The sequence below is a fragment of the Achroia grisella genome, unplaced genomic scaffold, assembly GCF_030625045.1.
Source record: "Achroia grisella isolate CSIRO2021 unplaced genomic scaffold, CSIRO_AGI_Agris_v1 utg6026, whole genome shotgun sequence".
Classification (NCBI taxonomy): domain Eukaryota; kingdom Metazoa; phylum Arthropoda; class Insecta; order Lepidoptera; family Pyralidae; genus Achroia; species Achroia grisella.
The window spans coordinates 104,638-127,400 of record NW_026712960.1 but is presented as its reverse complement, the minus strand read 5'-3'; the positions used below and the strand labels follow the sequence as shown (position 1 = coordinate 127,400).

Below are 22,763 nucleotides of genomic sequence, written 5' to 3'. Positions count from 1 at the left end.
TTCCTTGTATTGGTTTATTTAGCCTTAAAATTGTCCATTTGGGATCTTGACAATCCCTTTGTTAAGTATGTCCTAAGTACTCAGTTACTAATAACTAATACTACTAATACTAGGTATTTAGGACTAAGTATTAGAACTTAGTCCTAATATTTAGGACTAAGTTCTAAAACTTAGTCCTAAATACCTAGATACTTAAACTAAGTATCTGGGTCTTAACACGAATAATTTTATTTAGAACCCGGTTAATAATGTTAATAATGTATAATAAACACGAAGTTTAAAAATAACTAAATATCTAGGTTTGGCAATTGGTTTTTCATTATTAAAAAATAAGAGATATAAATTGACAATGTTTTTTTTGGTAGCGGACAAATTCGAATTCACGACCTTTTGGGACTAATTCGTGTTGTAAATCTAAGTAGGCTACGACGTACTCTATTTTTATTTATTATAGCTAGCTGACCAGGCAAACGTTGTTTTGCCATATAAATGTCGCTATTAAAAATAGGGGTTGATTGTAGAAGGGTGACAATTTAGGGTTGTCCAAGTGACAATTAGGGACCATCCTTATAACTTAGGGGTAGGAAAAATAGTTTACGTCATATTCACTTCTACTGAATATACACACAACATTTTATAAGAATCGGTTAAACCGTTTCGGATGAGTCTTACAAACTTATGAATGAATGAAACCTCATTATATATTTCTGTATAATCGAATAATTTGAGTATACTCATATATAATTGACAGCCTCGGTGGTCTATTGGTTTAGCACACCGCTTTACTATCCGATGGTCGCGGGTTCGATTCCTCGCACAGCACAAACATTTGTATTCATGAGTATGATTGTTTGTATCGGTCTGAGTGTTTTCTAAGTATAATATGTATGTATTTACGAAAAAAAATTATCTATGTATTTGTATCAGTGGTCTAGTACCCATAATGTGTTATATGGCTATATATATATAGCTTTAGTTTGTTTAATTTGGGTCTAGATGGCGCTGTGTGAATTGTCCTCAGATTATTATTATTATTATTATATATGTAAGGAGAGTAAAGTAAATAAACTGCAATGTATTCTATAATTGCAAATAATTATGTAAACACAAATGATGGCAATACTGATCCCAATTTGGTTATAATGAACGACAAGCCTTCTGAAGGTCATCAGGGACCTCATGGCACGCAATTATAAAACGAGTCACCTTTATAGGTCATTTCCGGTCATGTATTATGTTTTCATTATTACATGTGTTATATTCTAGCTTATCTCTGCATGGTAACGCGTACTATAGGTATATATATATGTCTGTGCTGACGTGCATCCAGTCATGTACACATTCGAGCGCTCTTCACGAAAGAATTGAAGAAGAATTTCCTTCTTCTATCTATTATGTGACTCGAACTCGTATACTCAGATAAACGTGTGAGTTTCGAGTTTATAATCCTTAATAATATTATAAAAGCGAAAGTAACTCTGTTTATATATCTGTCTCGCTTTCATGCCAAAACTGAACCGATTTAAATGAAATTTGGCACATAGTTAGTTTAGATTTTAGAACCTAAGGACGGACGGAGAAGGACATAAGCTACTTTTGGGAGTGAGTTTGTATGGAAATCGTAATTTTTTGTTTGTTTCGTTTTTTACGTAAGATTATTAAATATTTTTCTTTATTTAATCAAGGTCACTATAACATGCGGACGAAGTCGCTGGCACAGCTAGTACGAAATAATTACCTGTAATACTAACCTGTAACAAGTGTGATATTCATAATTTAGTAGGGACTTATTTAGTTATCAAATTAAGATCATTCCGTCATTTGACCTTAATTAATTAATAATACATACACATTAATAATTGAGACAATTTATTAATAATATTTATTTATTCAGTAAGCAATATGAATGTATATGAATACATACTTTAAAGATATCAAACCCAAACTCAAAAAATTTCATAAATAAGGACCTTTCGGCATCTTGTGCACCTCATATTTTTTTTTGTATGACTCAGTATGGAATGGTTCATCTGCACTAATGGTATACGCTGGTGGGGCAACAGTGGAGGATAATAGGAGGTGGATGGGATAAATTTAGGTCGGTTAGTCGTTGTGAATTCATCAGCCCAGAATTCATTTGCCCACAGCGGTTTCCACGGGGAACCGCGTGGAGGTCAACTTGTGCCTCTTACTAATAATCCTCCTTTATTAGATATTTAAAGATTCATATACATAAATGTAAATAAATTATAGTGACGATTTATATATGACGGTCTTAGTGGTCTAGCTGTTTAGCACACCGCTTTACTTCCGATGGTTGCGGGTTCGATACCTCGCACTGTACGAACATTAGATATGAGTATGATTGTTTGTATTGGTCTGGGTGTTTTCTATGTATATTATGTATATACTTAAAAAATATATAGATATATTATCAATTACCTTGTACCCATAACACAATCTCAATATCGGACTAGATGGCGCTGTGAGAATTGTCCAGGTTTATATAGTTTCCGAAGTCACAAGTAAACAAGAGTGATGACGGTAGTCTACGACAGCGCTGATATACCACTCCCTTCGACCGGTAACGCACTTTGTTGACATACATTTGATAGACGTCGGACTATTAATGTCTGGCCGGTTGAATCGTGAATATGATTATATTCGAGTCATGTGATTACGAAATTACTATCGAATTTTTATATCCAAACTAGCTGTGTCTCGCGTGGTGATACCGTATTAAAAGATAGACAATTTGATAAAACACTGAAACAATTCCTTCTTAATAAAATATTACAATATTTCAATGAAGATTTATAGTTATATTAGGTTTAATACAGACATTGGCATTATAATGATTGACTTTGAATTGGAAAGGTTTAGTTTTTTTAAGAGATTTTGTAATGTACATTTATTATATATTGTATAGGAGACATTTTTGACATTTGCATTATAATATTATGAGGTCTTGTTGTATATGAAAATATATATATTTATAATAATATACTATAGGTATGTTGTGTCATATTGCCATGCCCTTTCAGGGCGTAACAAAAAAATTATAAAAACTCAACCACACTTTGTATGCATGTCCTTTATATTTTTGTGATACTGCAATAAAATAAATAAATAAAGTATCCTGGGTTCTAATATGGAAATGATTTGTTTTCGTACCGAGATTTAAAATAATCTTTGCAGTAAGTTTTGCCTAAAACACTAGTATACTTTAATACTCGTATACCATTGGGGGAAGAATTTTGTAATATAAACTGATCAGCCCATTGTTAGCAATGTACCAACATTATTATCACTATATATCCCGGATCCCTCAGAAACCATCATGATAAATTCCTGATGGGCACGTATATATATGCACATATATATACTCACACATAGTTACGATGAGCTGACCTCATGTTCATCTTATCATCCTCCACTGGTGCCCCACCAGCTTATACCGTTAGTTCAGACGGATGCAACGTACTATAATCGTCCATTAAAAAAAAAGGAAAATTCATATAACCTCATAAACTTTCGCCTTTAAAATATTAATGGGATTAAATTAGTTTGTGTTTCTTTCAACAGAAACAAGTTTTAATAGTGATAACAATGTTGGTGTCACGAAATTTCACTTAGTCTAGACTTGATTTGATTTCCTCACTAATAAATAATATTCACGGAAATGGGTACGAATGGCGGAGGTATAACGCTGTTGTTTTCACGAAATGCAAGTGAGGCAACAGTTGACGGCCACAGTGGTATAGCGGTTTAGCACAGCGCTTTACTTCTGACGGCCGCGGGTACGATTCCTCGCAACGGCACAAAATTGTATACGATATGTAAATAATGTGACAACATGCCGAGGGAATAAGTCTAAACTTTGTAACTTTAATATTCCTTTGAACTGTTGTGATCATGTTTAAAGTACGTCTATACATATAAATAAAATAAAATTTAAGTGTGTTTGTAATTTAAATTGAACAGCTTTTGAAATGAATATGATAGTATATATGGTACTTACATAAAAAAAAATTGATAATTTTTGTCTGTCTGCCTGTCTGTCTGTTATTGCTAATCTATGAGTTAGCTGCATCAACGTTACTTTCACTCGCAGTTAATGTTATAAGGAATAACTTATGCTACTATTATTTAGTAAATTTATTTATTTTATTCAAAAAGTTCAATTCCACGTGAACAATGTCGTGGGTTACGACTAGTCTGAAATATATAAATAAGAGCCTATACGGTGGCAGTTTAATGACACAGTATTCGTAGAAAAGGGAGGAAGATTCCACGAATCGAGTAGTAGTTCAGTATTAATATATTTACAAATTATAATGTTTGACATTTTCCTGTTGAAATAATCCGTAGTAATATTGTAAGTGTGCCAGCCTTGATGTACACAGCCGACGCATCTTAATGAAATTTGGCATGAAGATGAACTGGATCATGATGTACATAGGCTTTCTTTTATCTCAAAAAATAATTAAGAAGTCGCGAGGATCAAGATGTAATATTATTTGTAAAGTATATTAATTATTTACGACTGTTTTTCATGAAATAATGTAAAGGTTATTAGAATTCTTCCAAATATTGTTCTTAGTTCCTCTTATTTTGCTACGTGTTTTAGTTATATGGGTCCATAAGTTAAAGTTAAAGTCATTTATTCGTAGGAGAACGAAAAATGTTCTCCTACGAATATACTCATATCATTATAATAAAATATAATCGTAATGGTCAAATAAAATATTTATCTCTCTATCGTTATGGAAAACTCACTTCACTATCCAAAATATTAATTCTGATCATTGCCAGCAGCAGCAGTTATACAGAACTAGATATACCGAGTGAAATTTATAGTTTATGTGTTATTCTGATGCATAAGCTATATTACTGAAAATTCCAGTTACGTAGTTTTTGTCTGAAAGAGTCCATCCATCCATCCATTTGGGTGAAAGATAAGAAACATCCATCTATCTATATATAGTCACAATCTTTTGCGTTTATAATATTAGTAAGACTTTTCAACTATTTAGAAACTCTCGCTACAGGAAACATCATTAAAGTCCAGTCTGTCTCATTTCAGGCATCTCTGTCTGTTTCATCTCAAACTCGTCATCGATATACACAGCATCCATATACTTAGGTTCCTTAATAATTACTTAATTAACACATTAAATGTATCTGTTTTTAACAAACATTATAGTATCGTGTGTAGGTACGTATTTGTTTTCTAAAAGACCGGTTTTGTTAAGACCTTTGCTAATGTGTTTAGTGTTTTTTTTATTAAATTCCAATGTTATGGCGTATATTCCCCGTTATACAGGTATACTATACGCAAGCATCGGTTAGTATTGAGTCATACTCTACTTCAATGAGTTCCGTTCAGCGAGATTGAGTTTTTAATTTGAGTCACCGCTTACAGGTTCTAAACTTGCAGGATCTAATTTTGATGTTTATATCAACCTAATCCCAGTTGGACTATAATGTCATATGTTCATGAAATGTAATCAAGAATTTGGTTTACTCCACTGCAACCAGATTACAATGTTGTTTAGTTTATTCACAGGTCATACAGTAAGGAATAGAAATCACAATCTGTAGTATTGTAAACATATACAATATTTATTTGAAAAGAATACAAGCTGAGTTCTTGTCAGTTCTCATCTCGAAATCATTCCGTACTGACGGCCAGCCTAGCCAAATGCTAGAAACCATTACTTTATAAGGCTAATTCTTGCGGTTATACGCTTTAATTATTTTTCCTCTATATATGTTAGAACCGGGGATCGAACTCAGTATTCCAATTTAATAGTCACCTTCGAGACTTGCCTCCATACAATTATAAAGCTAACAAATCGGAGGCAGTATTTGTAAATCGTGTAGAAACCAGAGGATGTGTAGGTACATGCAACTGTTAAGGTGAACGCATACTTAAAGGTACCGCACGCGCCGCTGTTTTTAAATTTTCGTACATTTCTCATACACTTATTCGTATGTGGATGTCGTTAACAAAATAATGTTAATGGTGGTGTTGCACAGTGTCAGCTCAGGTATTTTGCTATAGATACAGAGTAAAAGAACAGAAAACAAATGGTACATTCAATTTAAAAGAACTTAAGAACAATGAACAAAGTGTTCGTATTTACAATAGCATACAAATTAGGAATGAAAATTCGATAAATGGATTTATACTAAAATAACAGAGAGGACATAACAAAAGTTATAATGAATATAGATTAAAAAATAACAGCTGAAGAATAACATTCAAAATGTTTAACTAAACTAAAATTGAAGTAGTATCTGATGCACGAGAATTCACTGGATAATGCATTTTTATTGTTTTTTTTTTATTTAATTGGAAAGGCAAGCAAGCGGACGGCCAAATGATTAAGCGGTAGCCGTCTATATACATAAACAGCACTACGATATCACGTTATCATGTGACACCCGTGATGCGTGATACTAATGCGTTGCTATTCCAAAGGACTAAGATGTCATGCCTCTTATCCTGTAATTTCCTGTAATCAAACGTGAATACGCCACAAATTAGTAGAAAGAACAGTGAATACGTACTCTGATATTATGCGTCTGGCGCGTTTATGTGTGCGTTCGTCTTTAGTGATCCAGTCGGCAATTTAGTACGTTTGTTCATAATCAAATTCGTATGTCTGATTATGGAGTCAACTCACGCGATGCTCACTAAACAGTGGTATAGCTGGAATTAGTTAGATAACAATCTTTATTAGGGTTCCTTACCTTAAACGGGGGAAATGGAAACCTTTCGAGTTCACAACGTCTGTCTGTCTATCTAGCGAGCCCTATTGCTCTTAGTAGCAGGTACCGAATTGAAATTTCTATGAAATATTGTGTTGAAAAAGTATTATTTAAAACATTTTAATAAAACGTCGTTCTATTATGATCAAGTATTTCCGTAGTAATTGGGTCGAGGTCCAATTCTACAAAATATATCCGGTTATTCTAGAATTATGAAAGTTGATATTAAGGAAGAACTTGAGAGCCCAAATAAAAATTTTAGTTATTTTAGTTTTTTTTTATTCATTTTGCCATTTTTAACAGACTTCTGTCCGACTGATGTTTTTTGTCTATTTTGCTTTTTGACAGGAATTTTTACCTTTGCATATTTGCAAACCAATTTTGTCACAGTCATGTAACTAAAACTTAATTATTTAAACGGCACTAAACTCTCTCAGTGTTGTAAGTCCAACTCGCGCTTGGTTTTATTTTTTTCTATTTCCAATAGCCATAAAATACAGAGAAAGGTAATGTAGAGAGTGGCAGCCATGAACACACCTTTCACCACACACCTATGTAGTTAAAAAAAATGTCGCGACTGATTTTTTAGTTGAATTACATAGATATATAGAATATATATTATTATTACTAGCTGACCCACGAAACTTCGTCTGCATCACACTTACTTGACATTTATTATTTATGAATAATTTTCCCCGTATTTGCAACACTGTTCACTAATGCTTCGCTTTTATTGGTCGTAGCGTAATGTAATAGCTTAAAGTCTTCCCCTACAAATGGACTATGCAACACAAAAATAATTTTTCAATTCGAACTGGTAGTTTATGAGATAAGCGCGTTCAAATAAACAAACTCTTCAGCTTTATAACAATAGTATAGATTTGTAACATACAGTAAAGAAAAAAACATAAACAATATATAAAAGAGCACATGTATGGTTACAATAAGACTTTATCGATTAAAAGTGAATCATCGAAATCGGTGAGTAATAAGACACAAAATTAAAGATTCAATTGTTATTAGTTGAATCTGCGACGATATAATAAAATAATGATTTCGAAAACGGTAATTATTAGTATAGAGATTATTTCAGGTTATAGACGAATCTAGAATCTACTCTTTGATGTAGTTTGATTAATAATATAATCAATAATACACAGTATTTTTTTTGTATGTTCGCGTTATTAACATAGTATGAACGTGAATGTATGGAAAGGTAGACGACGCCCTTAAAAAAAACATGGATGGATTATGAGAAAGATGTTTAAAAGGAGAGTATGTTCAGATATGACGGCCGATGGAGATCACTGAAAGAGAATGACATACTGCGCCGAATCCAAATAATGGGATAAAGGCAAGCCAATGATGATGAATGATGTTCGCATTATTAACCATCATCATCATATTAACCATCCTGTTCCTTTAGACTTTATTAAACCAGCCGAACACCAGGCCCCAGGTAGGGACCTGCAATTGCCCACTTCGAGGTACAATTTGGTAAAATGGGGTGTCGCTTCAAGGGAGGATTGCGACTGCGTAGCGCCATCCCAGACTATGGCTCACCTATTGTCCTGTCCTTTGTGCCCATCAACCTGCAGAAAGGAAGATTTGAAAAATGCAACAGGATGTGCAAAAATCGTCGCAACGTACTGGGGAAGGTACATTTAGTTGCAGTGGAAACGAAAGAAGTAGATGTTATTAACATAGTAGATAAACTATAGTTAACAGCTGAGCGAGCGGTGTTCTACGGCTAGACTAGTTGCCGCCTTTGAGCGCCTATCGCACTATCAGTTATTCACCCGATAACACTATCACATTATCATACGTATCGTGCGCAGGTACTCTTCATACATTATGCTTCCACGAAATGTATTCGTAATTCTAGAAAACTACATGATTTTCACCGTCCTTCGAGCACGATCAAGGTTTTCTGTTTGGTGTCAAATATACACTAATGTCAGGAGAATATGTTTTTTAATATATATCTGGAAAATAAATCTTGATTAATAATTCTTTTTAATTAATTATAAAGAATTATTAATCAAGATTTATTTTAATATATATAAAACATAACATAATATAAAATAAAAGTAGCCTAAGTTACTCTTTTTAATACTAGTAATCTAGCAGTGGAAGTCCCGTCCAAATCGGTTCAGCCGATTCTGAGAGTAGCAAGAACAAACAGACAGACAAAAATGCTTATATGTATTTAGTGAAAAGCGGTTAATTTGAAATTATTAAATTGTTTATTTGCATTAGATAAAAGACTTGCTGACTATCGCTACCTAATTAAATTTATCGATTATTTTGTATTTGTGGAAGAACGGACAAATAATGGTAGATTTTTTTTTGTATAAAAAATTAAATTTATAATTATTAAAAATATTTTATAATAATTTATTGTACAAGTAATTACATTTGTACAGTAAATTATCTTAAACCGTAATAGTTACAAAATGAAACCCAGTTTTACTAATTTTGCGAACCATTATTAAGATATATTTTCTTCGAAAGACAACCCTTTTTTTCTGGACGAACAAGAAGACAACGCTTTTTTTACGTTATATTATACAATCTACCCGCCCCGCCTTTGCACAAGTGTACATCTATTATAGACATAAACCTTCTTGAATGCGTAGTTTAAAAATCTAAGCGAACAGACAGCGAACGGTCTTGATTTAATAATTAATTATAAAAAATATTACACACACGAGATTGAAATAATCAGTAAGAATACAATGTCGGTATCATTTTGTTAAGTTCACGAGAATCTGTCACTTTAAAGATTTATCTCGTCATTAAATTGTTTATAATAATAATAGTATGTTTGGGTTTTAGTTTGTGTCATGTAAATAAAGTCTGCACAATTATTTATTTGTTACTTATTATTTCTTTTATACTCGCCACTTCGTCTGCGCAAACTGTCATCCCCTATTTCATACCCTTTCGGATTAAATTTTGGTATTAAAAGCCTATGTGCTGTAGAAATATGTAGTAAAACTATGTAAAGGGGATAAATGTTTAAAGGTAATGGTAGAAACAGTAAAGTGACATATATAAAATTTTGTTTTATGGTTTTTGATCAAAGAATAAAAAAAAATACTTTGAACATATTAATATCAAAAGAGTTTCCCAACACTATGTCCATTCTTGTTATGCAATGTTCTTCATGTTAAATTTTGTAGTACGTACCTGTAGTTCATAGAACCCGAACCGATGGACGTAACTCGGATAAATTTTTGGTTTGATATCGGTGTTTCCTTCAACCTAGTCTTGTTTTAAATTAATGATAATGGAATGGGGCAGCCCCCTATGCTAACAGTTTATCCATGTGGGGCACCAGTGCAGGATGATAATGATGAATATGAGGTATCTTGATAAATTCAGCACGGATGACATTTTTTTTTTATACTACTATGGTGGCAATCAAGCATACGGCCCATCTGATGGTAAATGGTTACCGTAGCCTATGAACGCCTGAAACACCACGGGTATCACATGCGCGTTTCCGACCCTAAATGACATCGTGATACCATGGTTTTAGGGGGTACCGCGTGGAGGTCAACCTGACACGGCACATTGCTAGCAATGGGAGGAATTGTTAATAATGACAGTCCTTATTATTAACATTTCCATCCTCCCTCCTCCTCTTCGGAGGTCAATCAGATCTACAAAAGACAAAATTTTTTTAGTGCGGCCAGATTTGAACACCCGACCTGTTGAGTGTGATTAGGTGGCATACCACTAAACCATGAATCTCTTGCATTCGTTCAGGAAGGATAATGTGCTAGTTGAATCTGACGTAGCGTTCTTCTTCTATTTCCACTGTGACCGATTTCACCTTTCCTGCTATGACCGGAAAATGTCAGCATTAGGTATGTTGAAGTGGCAATTAATTTTATATATAGTTACAGATTATTAAAATCATAGAAAACTGCAGTTCCAAGGTTTTTGTTGAAGGAAATGTCATATGTATATGTTAATTAAAGTGTCCGTTTGTAATTTCAAATTAACAGATTTTCACTAAATGCGTATCAAAGTATTGTATGGTAGGTACTTAAAATAAAAATCCTTTTTGTCTGTCTGTTTGTTCTTGCTAATCTCTGAAATGGCTGGACCGATTTTGACGGGATTTTCACTTGCACATAGCTAATGTTATAAGGAGAAACATAGGCTACTTTTATTTTAGAAATTTTGTCTGTCTGTATGTTTGTTAAGCGCGTAAAAGCTACCGATTGGAATTTAATACAAGTTTGACCGATGCTGATGATGATGCCATATTAATTTGTCGACTTGGTATAGGCATATAGGAGAGCGATGACCATGTCTTAAAGAAAGTTTATAACATGAACATGGATGAATGGTAAGGGAGAGGAACCGAAAAAAGATGGCTGAATTGTGGGAAACATGATATGTATAAAATGAGAGTATGCTCAGATATGACGGCCGATAGGCATCAGTGGAAGAGGATGGCATACTGCACCGACCCCAAATAATGGGATAAAGACAAGGCAATGATGATATATGGTTTACTAGCTGTGCCCGCGGTTTCACCCGCAATTAATAGCCTATATGTTATTCTGATGTATAAGCTATATTTCTGTAAAGTTTCGTCAAAATCCGTTCAATAGTTTTTGGGTGAAACAGTAACAAACATCCATCCATACTCACAACCTTTCGCGATTATAATATTATTAAAATAATAGTGGAAGTGAATGTTTATTTTTAACATTCCATGTATATTCAACATTCTTATTATAATTACATTTTTAGGGGGAGGAAATTACTATTTTTACAACGTCTTATATGTGTGTTTTGTTCACGGATCACGTAAACATAAATGAGTTTTGCGATGCTATATTCAATGTTCTGTCCTTTAGTGTACAGTAAAAGGATAATTTTACTGCCACTTTGATATTTTGCCAAGAAACTGAGAATTAAGTGTATACATGTATTCTATTATATAGGTGTAGTCGAATATATGAAAATTGGGCATTGTGTTGTTGTAACCCTATTATTTAATATATATATATATATATATATTATATATAGATTTTGTATCAATATAACAATTCACACGACTCTGACCTTCTTTTTTTTAAAGTAATTTAATTAGGTTACTTGTTTTGTTCGTGGTACTTCTTTCGCCTAATTTAATATTTTTAGTACAAGCTACCCTATAGCCACTTTGTATTGGTATAAGACCATCATAACGTTTATATACGTAAAATCGGACAATCTAGTCGAAAGATACAATATTTTTATCTCATTCTCAAATTGCATTAATTGTTTTGTAAGTAATTTGATCATAGTTATGACTTTGCTCTTTATTACCATATTACTTGGGTGCAACGCAGTATGTCACCCTCTTCCACTGTTCCCTATCAGCCGAAATTTATTTATTTAAACTTTATTGCATTGTACAAAAGGCGGGCTTAATGCTATTATCATTCTCTACCAGCCAACTTTAGGGAGTGCAGAGATACTCGAAAGCGGTTTAATAAATTAAATAAAATGTATTAAATATATACACATATTATAAATAATGAAATGTAACATACATACTCATAATATATATTATAAATAAACTACACATATAAATAAGATGATGATGCCTTATTACAGTACTATGAGATACAATTTAAAAGATATTCATTAACTCTTTTTTTTTAAAGTATATTTAGAAGAAAGTGTGCGGATGTTTTCTGGCAGTGAGTTTCAGAGACGTGAGGCTTGTAAAAGAAAAGAGTCGGTCATGAAACTCCTTTTATATAATGAGTGACGTAGTCAGAAGGAGGTAGTTTTTAGAGCGCAGTTTACGGTCATATGGGATGCGCTGAGAAACTGAAATTTACATTTCAAGTATTCAAGGGAGATGTGTAAAATTAAATATTTATTTCTGTGAAAAATATTATTTTTGTAAACAAACCGATAGAAGCCTGATAGTCCGGTACAAAGGAAAGATCCTAACAAATCCGGATGGGTGGCGCGGTAATCCTATACTCACCTAGCCCACCCAGTGAAATAATACTTGTTGACAACGTCGCGATCCTATGCTACCATGTGGATATAATTACTACTTTGTACAAAGTCGGCAACTTGGGTATCTCTGCCTCATCTGTTTGTGCCGCTAGCAGTTTGCTTGGTAAGGTATTTGTAAATGGTTGAATATTTATTATACATATTATCAAAGTACATATGGCAGACTTACCATAATACCATACGGCATTTTCTACCAGTCAACCATGGATGGTGCAGAGAATAATTATACTAGGTTATAATAGAGAATAATATCACCAGATGTACTACAAAAAGTCGTCTTTGTGGTTATTTCAGTCTCACCTATTTCAGCCGTCAAGCAGACTGCTTTGTAAATTGGGTTTCGATTTTAGGGTGTGATTAGACAGTGAAATTACAGTATAAGGGCATAACATCTTAGTCCTCTGGAATGAAACCACTCATGCGTTGCAAACGCATGCAGCTATAGCTAGCTTGACACCTGAAGCATTGATACCACAGAAAATTCTAGAACAACAAAAATGTTCCCGGTAATATAGCGTGTTACGTACTGTTTGTTAACTGTACTAAGCCTACAATCTTCCTGCAAATAAGTTGACAAAGTTTTATCGCAATGGAATGAACCAGCATATCAGCACGAAACATACGAATATTGATTTTTAAATATAAGAATGATATGTGCATAAAAATTAGGTCATATAAACAAGCTCCAGCACAAGGACTTCGTTGCATAATAATTACTCATTTTGATCGATAAGTAAGAAGTAATGGAGACATTACGGCGTGTCGTGTCCCACACTTGACACCAGGGTTGCCAGGTGTCCGGTATTCTGCCAAATGGTTTAGTATTTCAGCACTGTGTTTATTGTTCGATATGACACGTATTGAAGTATAGCGTATATAAGTAGGCGATTTTGTATTTTTTCTATTCATTTAATATCTTATTAATTTTTTTTTCCTATTATTATTCACTAGTCATCTCGTTATTTACTCATGTCGTACATCTCTTTTTTGGCCTTGCTCTGCCTTAGTAACCATACACATTCCCATGTAATTTATTTAATATGAAATGGAATATTAAAAGAAACTCTTCATTCGACGTCAGAGTTCCTAAATTCTACTATGGATTTGTAACGTATCTATGTACGTGAAAAAATAAGTAAGTAGAAATATCATTTATAATATTGTTACGTGTAACAATAGTAAATAAGTAATTAAAACATTTGTTTTCGGGTAATGTTCGGTTCTTTTTAAAGAGACCTGGCAACCCTGCTTGGCACTGATTTGTGTATATTCAACACACGTACCATTACGGTGAGTCATTCACAATAAATCCTCTTAATAATGTTACAATTTACACAAATTATATTCTTAATTTGCTATCTTGAAGTCGAAAGTGGAAGTCGCTCGTTTAATGTGAACTCAATTCATTGGCAAAGAGTTATTTTGCTATTTATTATTTGAATTTGGGATTCCGCCGTCATATTCGTAATGTCCACTGTCTCGCTATACTTAAGACAAATCACAGTACAATGAGCCGTAGTTACTATTGATTGTATTATACCTTTTATAGTCAAAATCAAAAATAAATATAAAACTTTATGGAATGTTAGAAGATATAGAACGCATATCACTGTAATTAAAATGGTTTGGAATTATTTATTTAGATAAGATTTTATTCCATAAACCTCGAATATTTCAGTCATCTGCTAGGCTACTTCTTTTTGTAAGTTATGTTTCCGTTCGTGGCTGAGAAATGGCAGTAAAATTAAACGGTACGGAGACAATATCTTAGTTTTGTGGAATCTTCTCCACATAGAGTCGTGATGTTCGTGGTGCTGTTCATCTATTTAGCAATTTACCACTTACCCCTAGGCAGTTGAGGTTGTTTATATATATGTTAAAAAATACATGCAAATGGTAAATAATGCAATGGGAGACATCGGTTCGGTATGTAGACTTATAGGAATGTAGTGAAAATAAAACGGAACAATTCTAAATAAAATAGGTTTATTAGACGTTCGACCTGAATGCATAAATGGGTAATTTTGTAGAAGGAATTTCGTCTATGATATATTTATGTCACGATAAAATGTTTCTAGATATTTTTTTAGACACTACAGTTTATATTACTGTTATCTCTAACATACTATGTATGTAGTTGCAAATTAATTACATGTCACTACAAGTTCAGTGTGTGCGACTTTATCTACATGAACATTGAATTGAAGAGTATTATTTCTGAATTATCTATATTGTATATATATAATAAAAATGTACCTGATTGCTGTTTCTACATGAATTTGCATATTAGAAAAACTATTAATTAATTATTTTAATATCGTAATAGACCCTAAATTAATGATTATTAGTATGTTTATGTAAATAGATGAATATTTAAACGCACAGGTACATGTATATGTCTGTGCGTTTGTGAGAGCTAATCTTTTTTTAATATTTTTTGTGCAAGTTTTTCAACTAACGTCTTTTTCTTATGAATGATAATAGAATGGTGCACCCGCCTGCGCTTACGGTTTACGCTTGCGGGGCACCAGTGGATGATGCTAAGATGAACATGAGGTCAGGTCAGTTAGCCCATCGTGGTAAATTCACCATGAATTTATCACGATAGTTTCCAGGGGGATCCATGCGGAGGTCAATTTGATTTGTGGAGGTCATTCCTAGCAATGTACCATACATTGCTAGCAATGGTCTAGATTACTAACAATCCTCTTCCCACCTCCACTAATGTATTTTTTTTTTGTGTATGATAATGGAATGGTGCACCTGCCTGCGCCAATTAATGGTTTACGCTGGCGGGGCACCAGTGGAGGATGACAAGATGAGCATGAGGTCAGGTCAGTTAGCCCATCGTGACAAATTCACCGAGAATTCATTACGATGGCTTCCAGGGAGAACCGCGTGGAGGTCGACCTAACATGGTACATTGCTAGCAATAGGAGTTATTAGTTCCCATTGCTAACAATCCCCTCCCCCCCCGCCCCCACTAATGTATTGTGGTAAGCCTCATTTAATATTCGTTTTATTCCAATCGATTTACAAACAAAATGAAGTTAGTTAAGTGTTCGTACTTCCAGGCTTAGGTAGTAAGTAATTTTGTGTGCAAATGAAATTTGTAATCTTTCAATATGTTGCGCAATATGGCTGCATGTAATTAAGTTGTCTATGGATAGATGTATTTGTATAGATTGTCTATAGCAATGGCTGACGCCTGACGCTGATACGTCCGTTGTTCGCGCTGCGTTTGCACAATTCGCTTGTAACTTGTACGCATGCGTGATATTACATTTCTATATTGATTGACGTATGTACCTCTAATGTGCTAGTGTTAACTATTGCATAATTAAAAGCAGCCTTATTGTTATGAATTTAAGTCTCATTTGATTAACAAAGAAAATCTTGGATTTCAGTGATCGCTAATCAGTTTGTTTGAAATTGATTGCAAATGCGATTATTTTATAGTTATTAACATGTATTTATGATAGTGTTCATGAAGAAATATCTACAAATCTACTCAATACTTGTCGTAAAATGTGAAATTTTGTCTGTCAGACTGTTTAAATTTTCACTACTAAAATGTTTAATAGATTTTAATTAAATATTTAATAAATTTACTGTATTTTATTTTATTTTAATATCACCTATATGGAATTAGGCCATATTTATACGAAAGAAAGAATACGGAGTCGCAGGTAACAGTATAGCATAAAATCATGTGATTAAAATATCCTATATGAATAAAGACTCGAGTTGGAGTTCAGAGTTAAGAATAGTATCTATATGTAGACGAGAATGGTGTATGCTGGCGGGACACCATTATCAGGATAAACTAATTTTAATTAACCCAATATAATGATTGTACCAGGAATTAGCTACACGATAGCTTCCATAGTCATAGACGGGCATGTCTATGTCATGTACATTTCCTGTAATAAATCATTAACAAACCCTTTTATGGGTCTTAAATATTGTCTATGGATTTCATATTACCTTTCTATTATGTTGGTAATCCTTCATTTGAATTAAATGCAATTATGGCTAAACCATACGCAAGCATGCTTTGGGTCTTTACAATGGTAATAATATTATGAACGTGAATAATATTATGAATTTGTGAGTATGATACTCTTTTATGCAAAAACGGATCACTGACGGATTTTGATGAAACTACACGGTAACTTATGCATCAGAATAACGCATAGACTAGAATTTTTATTGAAATTTAACGCAAGTGAAACCGCGGGCACAGCTATAATCTATTCGTGTAAAGTCGGTTGAAAACGTAAGTACTTAGTTTAACTACGAAATCCTATAGACGTTTATCCTAGCATTTTCCGTACACGGACGGCAAATACTGATAACGTATTCACCAAGTTGTGAATGACCTTGAGTCCTCGAGTTCTCTCTATATTTAACACGTATGCAATTTAGTCCAAAAATAAATACATAACACTGTCCCGACCTCAAAATGGGATTTCTTTTGCGAAGGTCTTTGTCGCCTGTTTTAGTATTATTAGCATTACTGAATTCTGTTGACGAAGTCGTCCGCGTGTTTGACTGGGAAGAAACGTAACCTATGTCAATCTTTCTCTGAAATATTGATTATATTTTTTCAAATAAATACTTATGCAATAATACACTAGCGGTCTTTGTCTGAAATGCTGAATGTATTTTATAAATACTTATGAAAAAATGCACTCACTTGCACTAAACCAATACGCTGGTTGGGAACTAGTGTAGGATGATAAGATGAGCATCGAGTGAGGTCAGTTAGCCCAACGTGAAAAATCACCAGGAATTTACCACGATGCTTTTAAGAAGGGCGTGGTGGACCTGAGATAGTGTATTGGCAGAATATAGCACCACAAGTCCACATTACTAGCAAGTCCAAGAAGGAAAATGTTAATAATGAAGAATGTGACGCATCATGTCAGGCTGACCTCACGTAGTCCCCCTGGTAACCATCGTTATGAAGTGCTGGTAAATTTGTCACGATGAGATAATTGACCTGACCTCATCGCATCTTATCATCCTCTATTGGAGCACCATACAATATAACCAATTAAAAAAAAATCCTCCCTTCACAAAATATACCTTAAAGAAGTATTTAAACACAAGAAAGTACTTGCATACTGTTTTCATATCTTTAAAATCTTATCAAGCTTGTTGCTATGGGAATAACAAGTATATGTATAAATTTAATATATTTTTATTACGAAACGCAATGTTAATACATGTATACAGAATGGTTTGATAAGTCTATCATAATTCTAGTGATAAGTCGGTTAGTGATAAGCGTAATCATTGCATTTTACCCTGATAGATGCCTCTGAAAGATCTTTATCCACGGTGGGTGTGGCTACAGGATCTCTCTTGGAGTTTTTATGGTACCACATTGACTGTTTATGTGTGTCGGCGTAACTTATAGACAAAGAACCTACTCATTGTTTTTTGTTTTCTTGTAATTATTACAGATTAGACATAACTTGCCATGTTGTTATATTATTACCAATATTATTCTTTACCTTTACGATTGTTAGAATATTTGCTAAATAAAATTGTAGGGTGTACGGCAATGAATGTTAAAATATATGATAAAGTATAGAAATACTCGAAAATTGTTGTTTTGATTTTTTTTATTTTATTAAACTTATTTAAATAGTAAACATTAAATAACCGCAATATTTAAAACTGTAAGTAAATTAGCAAAGACGTAAAATAACAAATAATAAGATTGTTAAATGTATGTGTCAAGTAACTACATTGATTCGAAATTATTAGTTTTGGATTAGGTTCATTTTGAAATGAAATTCACTTCTACTCGTATTTTACCATAATTGGGCGAGTTCTAAATGTCACTGGCACGGGAATGTGTTTTTTTTTACATCGATGGTTACGGAAACAACGTCCATTGCACGAGTTTGACTCGCACTTGACTGTTTTTTTTTTTTACTTTTGGCTAGCCCTCTGGAGCTTGTCACGGTGAGGTTTTTGTATATGATCGTTGTCCACGGTCCATATTATTTTATGGATAGTTCACTGCTTCTTGGAAGAAATACTTTTTTGTTACACAAAAAACTCGGATAAAAAAGTAAATTGGTTACAAAAAAAGGACTTCCGCAGGAGAGCGTTTCTACAAGGTGTAACAGAAATGAAATACACGAGGAGCATTTACAAAATTATACAGTTTTCCCCAAGGAAGGTCGTAGGATGGACTACAAAAGAATTTAATATTTTTGTCCACATTAAGATGATTTTAATCTTGACCAAATTAAAATAGAGTCAAGGCGACGATATTTCAATAAAAAAAAACGAATATGCATAATCAAATTAGAATGGGAACACCACGAGGCAGTTGTAATTATAAATATGATTTGTTAATATTGAAAATATCACTAAACTAAATTTAACACATGAAAAAATAGGTCAAATTGAGATCGTAGTAATAAAATTAATATTGTGTAATTTAGTTCATATGATTGATTTTATTCATTAGGCAGAAAAAATAAAATATAATTCACTGAATTTCTTGAGTTCCTACACAATATTTATGTCGAGGATGCGTACAGATAATATTTTTGTGCAGCTAAATAACAGATGAACCAAAAAAATGTAATTATTCTTTCAATGTCTTCTATAACATTACGAGAAGTATTTGAGTAGTCTAATTCTCTTTTTAATAAAAAACGTCTAATAAATCAAATCTATTTTAGCTATTGTGTTGATTTTTTCTTTCAAGCTATTCTCTTCATTAAAAAGAAAGTGACAAAACATGTTTCTATGAATAAGGCCGTTAATATTGTATTATATTGTAGGCTATTTTCCGCACTAACAACTGAGTAAAAAATCGGCTACCAATATTTTGAATTTACATTAAATAGGTCTATTTTAGAAACTAATTCCAATCTCATAATATTGGATTGTTGTTTTGCACATTTTTATGTTATTCAATTTTAAACGTATTAATTTTATATTTTGTGGGTCATTAACCACAAAATATAAAATTAATACGGTATATCAATTATATATAATTGATATATCCTCATTTTATTTGATTTAGTTTGAAATAAGATTCAAAAGATAGTATAAAACTGGATTTGATTGAGATCGATGTGGAGATGAAACTCCAGAGTGAATCTGGCTTGAAACTCATGACCACTCTTCCGGTACTATTAATTCGATACAATAAATTCAGTGGCAATTCTCTTGTACCCATTAAATATATGAAAATTATTATAAACGAACCCTCACTGTATCGTGTGCAATTTAAGCATTGGGTTTGATTGCTTGCCAACATAAGTCGCGTCCGTAGCGTTTACAGGAGAGTTGTCAAACACAATAGACTCGCAGACTGGTCGGTCTATACAACATAAGTACCTTTAGATGTAATAAATATTACGTAATCTATTATTGCTTTAAAAATAATGATAATAATATACCTTAGACTGTTATCCCTAGTTGTGGTAGTCAAAGCTATTGTTAACTGTACCTACATGTTGTGGTGAAGGTAAAAATTGACATGCCTATATTTCGCTTGGTGTATCTGAATCCATGTGGCAAATAGCGATTCTCTCGCGCCGTGGAGAGTCAGCGAGAAATATGAAAAACTAACTTTACTAATATTATATTAATTAAATTTCTGTACCTAATGGATAAACCCAAAAATACTCAAACGAATTTAACAGTTCTTTCATTTATCAACTAGTAACATGGGATATATTTCACATGGGATGTAACTAGTATTGAATAATAATATAAACTCAATAATACTCTAGACTTTAGCGTCTGTGGAGTAGGAGCCTGTCAGTTATTTTTATCGCGTTACGACTAGTGCTGGATTAAGCCAGCGCGAGGCCTGTAGCAAATTCTTTTAGTGCGCAATGGTTTGGGTTCGTAGACTGATTTTTAAGTTTGAGTTAAGAAAAATCAACACACAAACTACTAACCATTTATATGGTTTAGACTTTGTCTTTTTTTAGTGTTTCTATTTGTTCTATTATGTTCAGAGAGTAGTGAGTGTGCTGGATCCCTTATTGTTCGTGGAGTTTTTTTAGCATTCGCTAGTATTGCTACTGTACTAATACGGCACTGATTATCACGGACTTGGTGTTCATCGAAGTGTACCGTCTGTTTGTGTCACATTCTGTTTAACCAAAAGTAATTTTGTGGCTTCCTCCATCGATTACACATTTCTATTGACGGCCACGGGGGCGACAGTGTAATGTTTGGTAATTGAATGAGTTTCGGAGGTTGTGATGGGCTGCAAATTAAATTGGGGTAGTTTTGCATTGTGCTCAGGCCGTAGTGTTTGTTCAGGGTGGCGGGTTTCTAGAAAATTGTCTAAGTTCGCACTTACCTCTTGTTAACAAGAAACGCTATTATTGAAATTTTGTAATTTAATATAGTTATCACACTTGTGAATGGTTCAAGTAGTAGGTAATTAAATTGCTCTACGAGAGACCGACTATATTGTTGAAATAAATTCTACACAATACTAAGTTCAGTCCGCGATGTCATCCGTATGTCCAGGATAGGATAAAAAAATTTTGACATAAAAATTATAACATAATAACGTATTATATAACAAAGTTATTTTCATATTAATAATATAATTTATAATTAGGATCATTGATTGTAAACTCTCTGACTAAAAACTCAAAGATTCTTATGGACATGCTACAACATTTCATCTCAAAATTACTCTGTCGAGATTTTCTCGAGATACTACAGCGTGGGGTTTTTATTAAGGTTTCTTAAGTCAATCCGCACGTGACCCCGCACCCTTTGTGATTCTGGTGTCCCTAGGCTACGGTAATTATTTAGATCAGATGGGCCGTATGCTTGTTGCCACCATAGTAGTATAAAACAAACTTAGTGCTAGGAGGTTTCAAATCAACATTCTTTTTATGTGTATGTTATCCGGGTTTTAATTTTTTTTTTCATATTTATAAAAGTTACTACCGTTATTACAACGTTATTTTTATACGTATGTTACAGAGAATATCCGAAAATCAATACTATATTAAAATATCACTTTTTTTACATCATATTAATCAAATCCTTTTTCAGTTGGGAAGTTAACAATTGTTTTTGTAAGAGTTGTTTTTATAATTAATTAATACTCTATTTTATTTTGTTTCTAGGTCGAGAAGTTTGCGTTTGAGGACCACACCCCACCGAATATAGAGCTAATTCAGCCCTTCTGCGAGAGCGTCCACAAATGGCTCAGCGCGGACCCTAAGAATGTGGCCGCCGTGCACTGTAAAGCAGGGAAAGGGCGGACAGGTAAGGGTACTTTTATACGTCTTTTACCACAGCAAGACTTTGTACAATGTTTTTTTTAATTGAGGGTTTTGAGCTATTCTCAGGTGCTTTAGACCTCTAGCACTGCGACCTACAGAGATCTTATTGTGCTCGCTCTTTTTTAAAGTTAACTACCTAGAACCGTTATGGATAAGAATCGAAGGATATTCCTAGGAGCGACGATTTTTATCACCTCAGGATAGTGTACCTACCACTCCATCCTGAGGTGATAAAAATCCCCGTCTGTTACAAAGTTACATACGTGGATACCTCTGTCTCATAATTCTAAACGGAGTTGAATGATGAAATTTTGAAATTATATTTCATTTCTTTGTCATTTACAAAATCTAGTGTACGGGATCACTATATAGATTTAGAAATATAAATATAAATAATAGGTATAACAGGCGTCGTAGTACATTCTACGACATCAATGATACCTTCTAAAGCATTGCAATTCCAGAGAACTATAACGTAATTTTTTGTTACTCTCTAATTTTACTGTCGTAGAATATAAGTGAGACAGATGTAATGTATGTTTCGAATACATTACATATGTATCTCATATACGAATCTGTATCTCATATCTCGTATACGAATATTTATTTCTCTCAGAAGAATAGGTTCGTTTTCTATAGTTTAGT

At 33.2% G+C, this 22,763-nt stretch overlaps 1 protein-coding gene across 2 annotated transcripts in view; it reads left to right on the top strand.

Annotated features, from left to right (window-relative positions):
• LOC131848908 (phosphatidylinositol 3,4,5-trisphosphate 3-phosphatase and dual-specificity protein phosphatase PTEN) overlaps positions 1-22,763 on the top strand; it is an 86,157-nt gene that overhangs the window by 39,265 nt on the left and 24,129 nt on the right. For both annotated transcript variants that reach the window (XM_059198865.1, XM_059198864.1), the window contains exon 3: positions 21,960-22,101. In XM_059198865.1, coding sequence (XP_059054848.1) covers positions 21,960-22,101 — 142 coding nt within the window. The remainder of the gene's footprint in view (positions 1-21,959; positions 22,102-22,763) is intronic.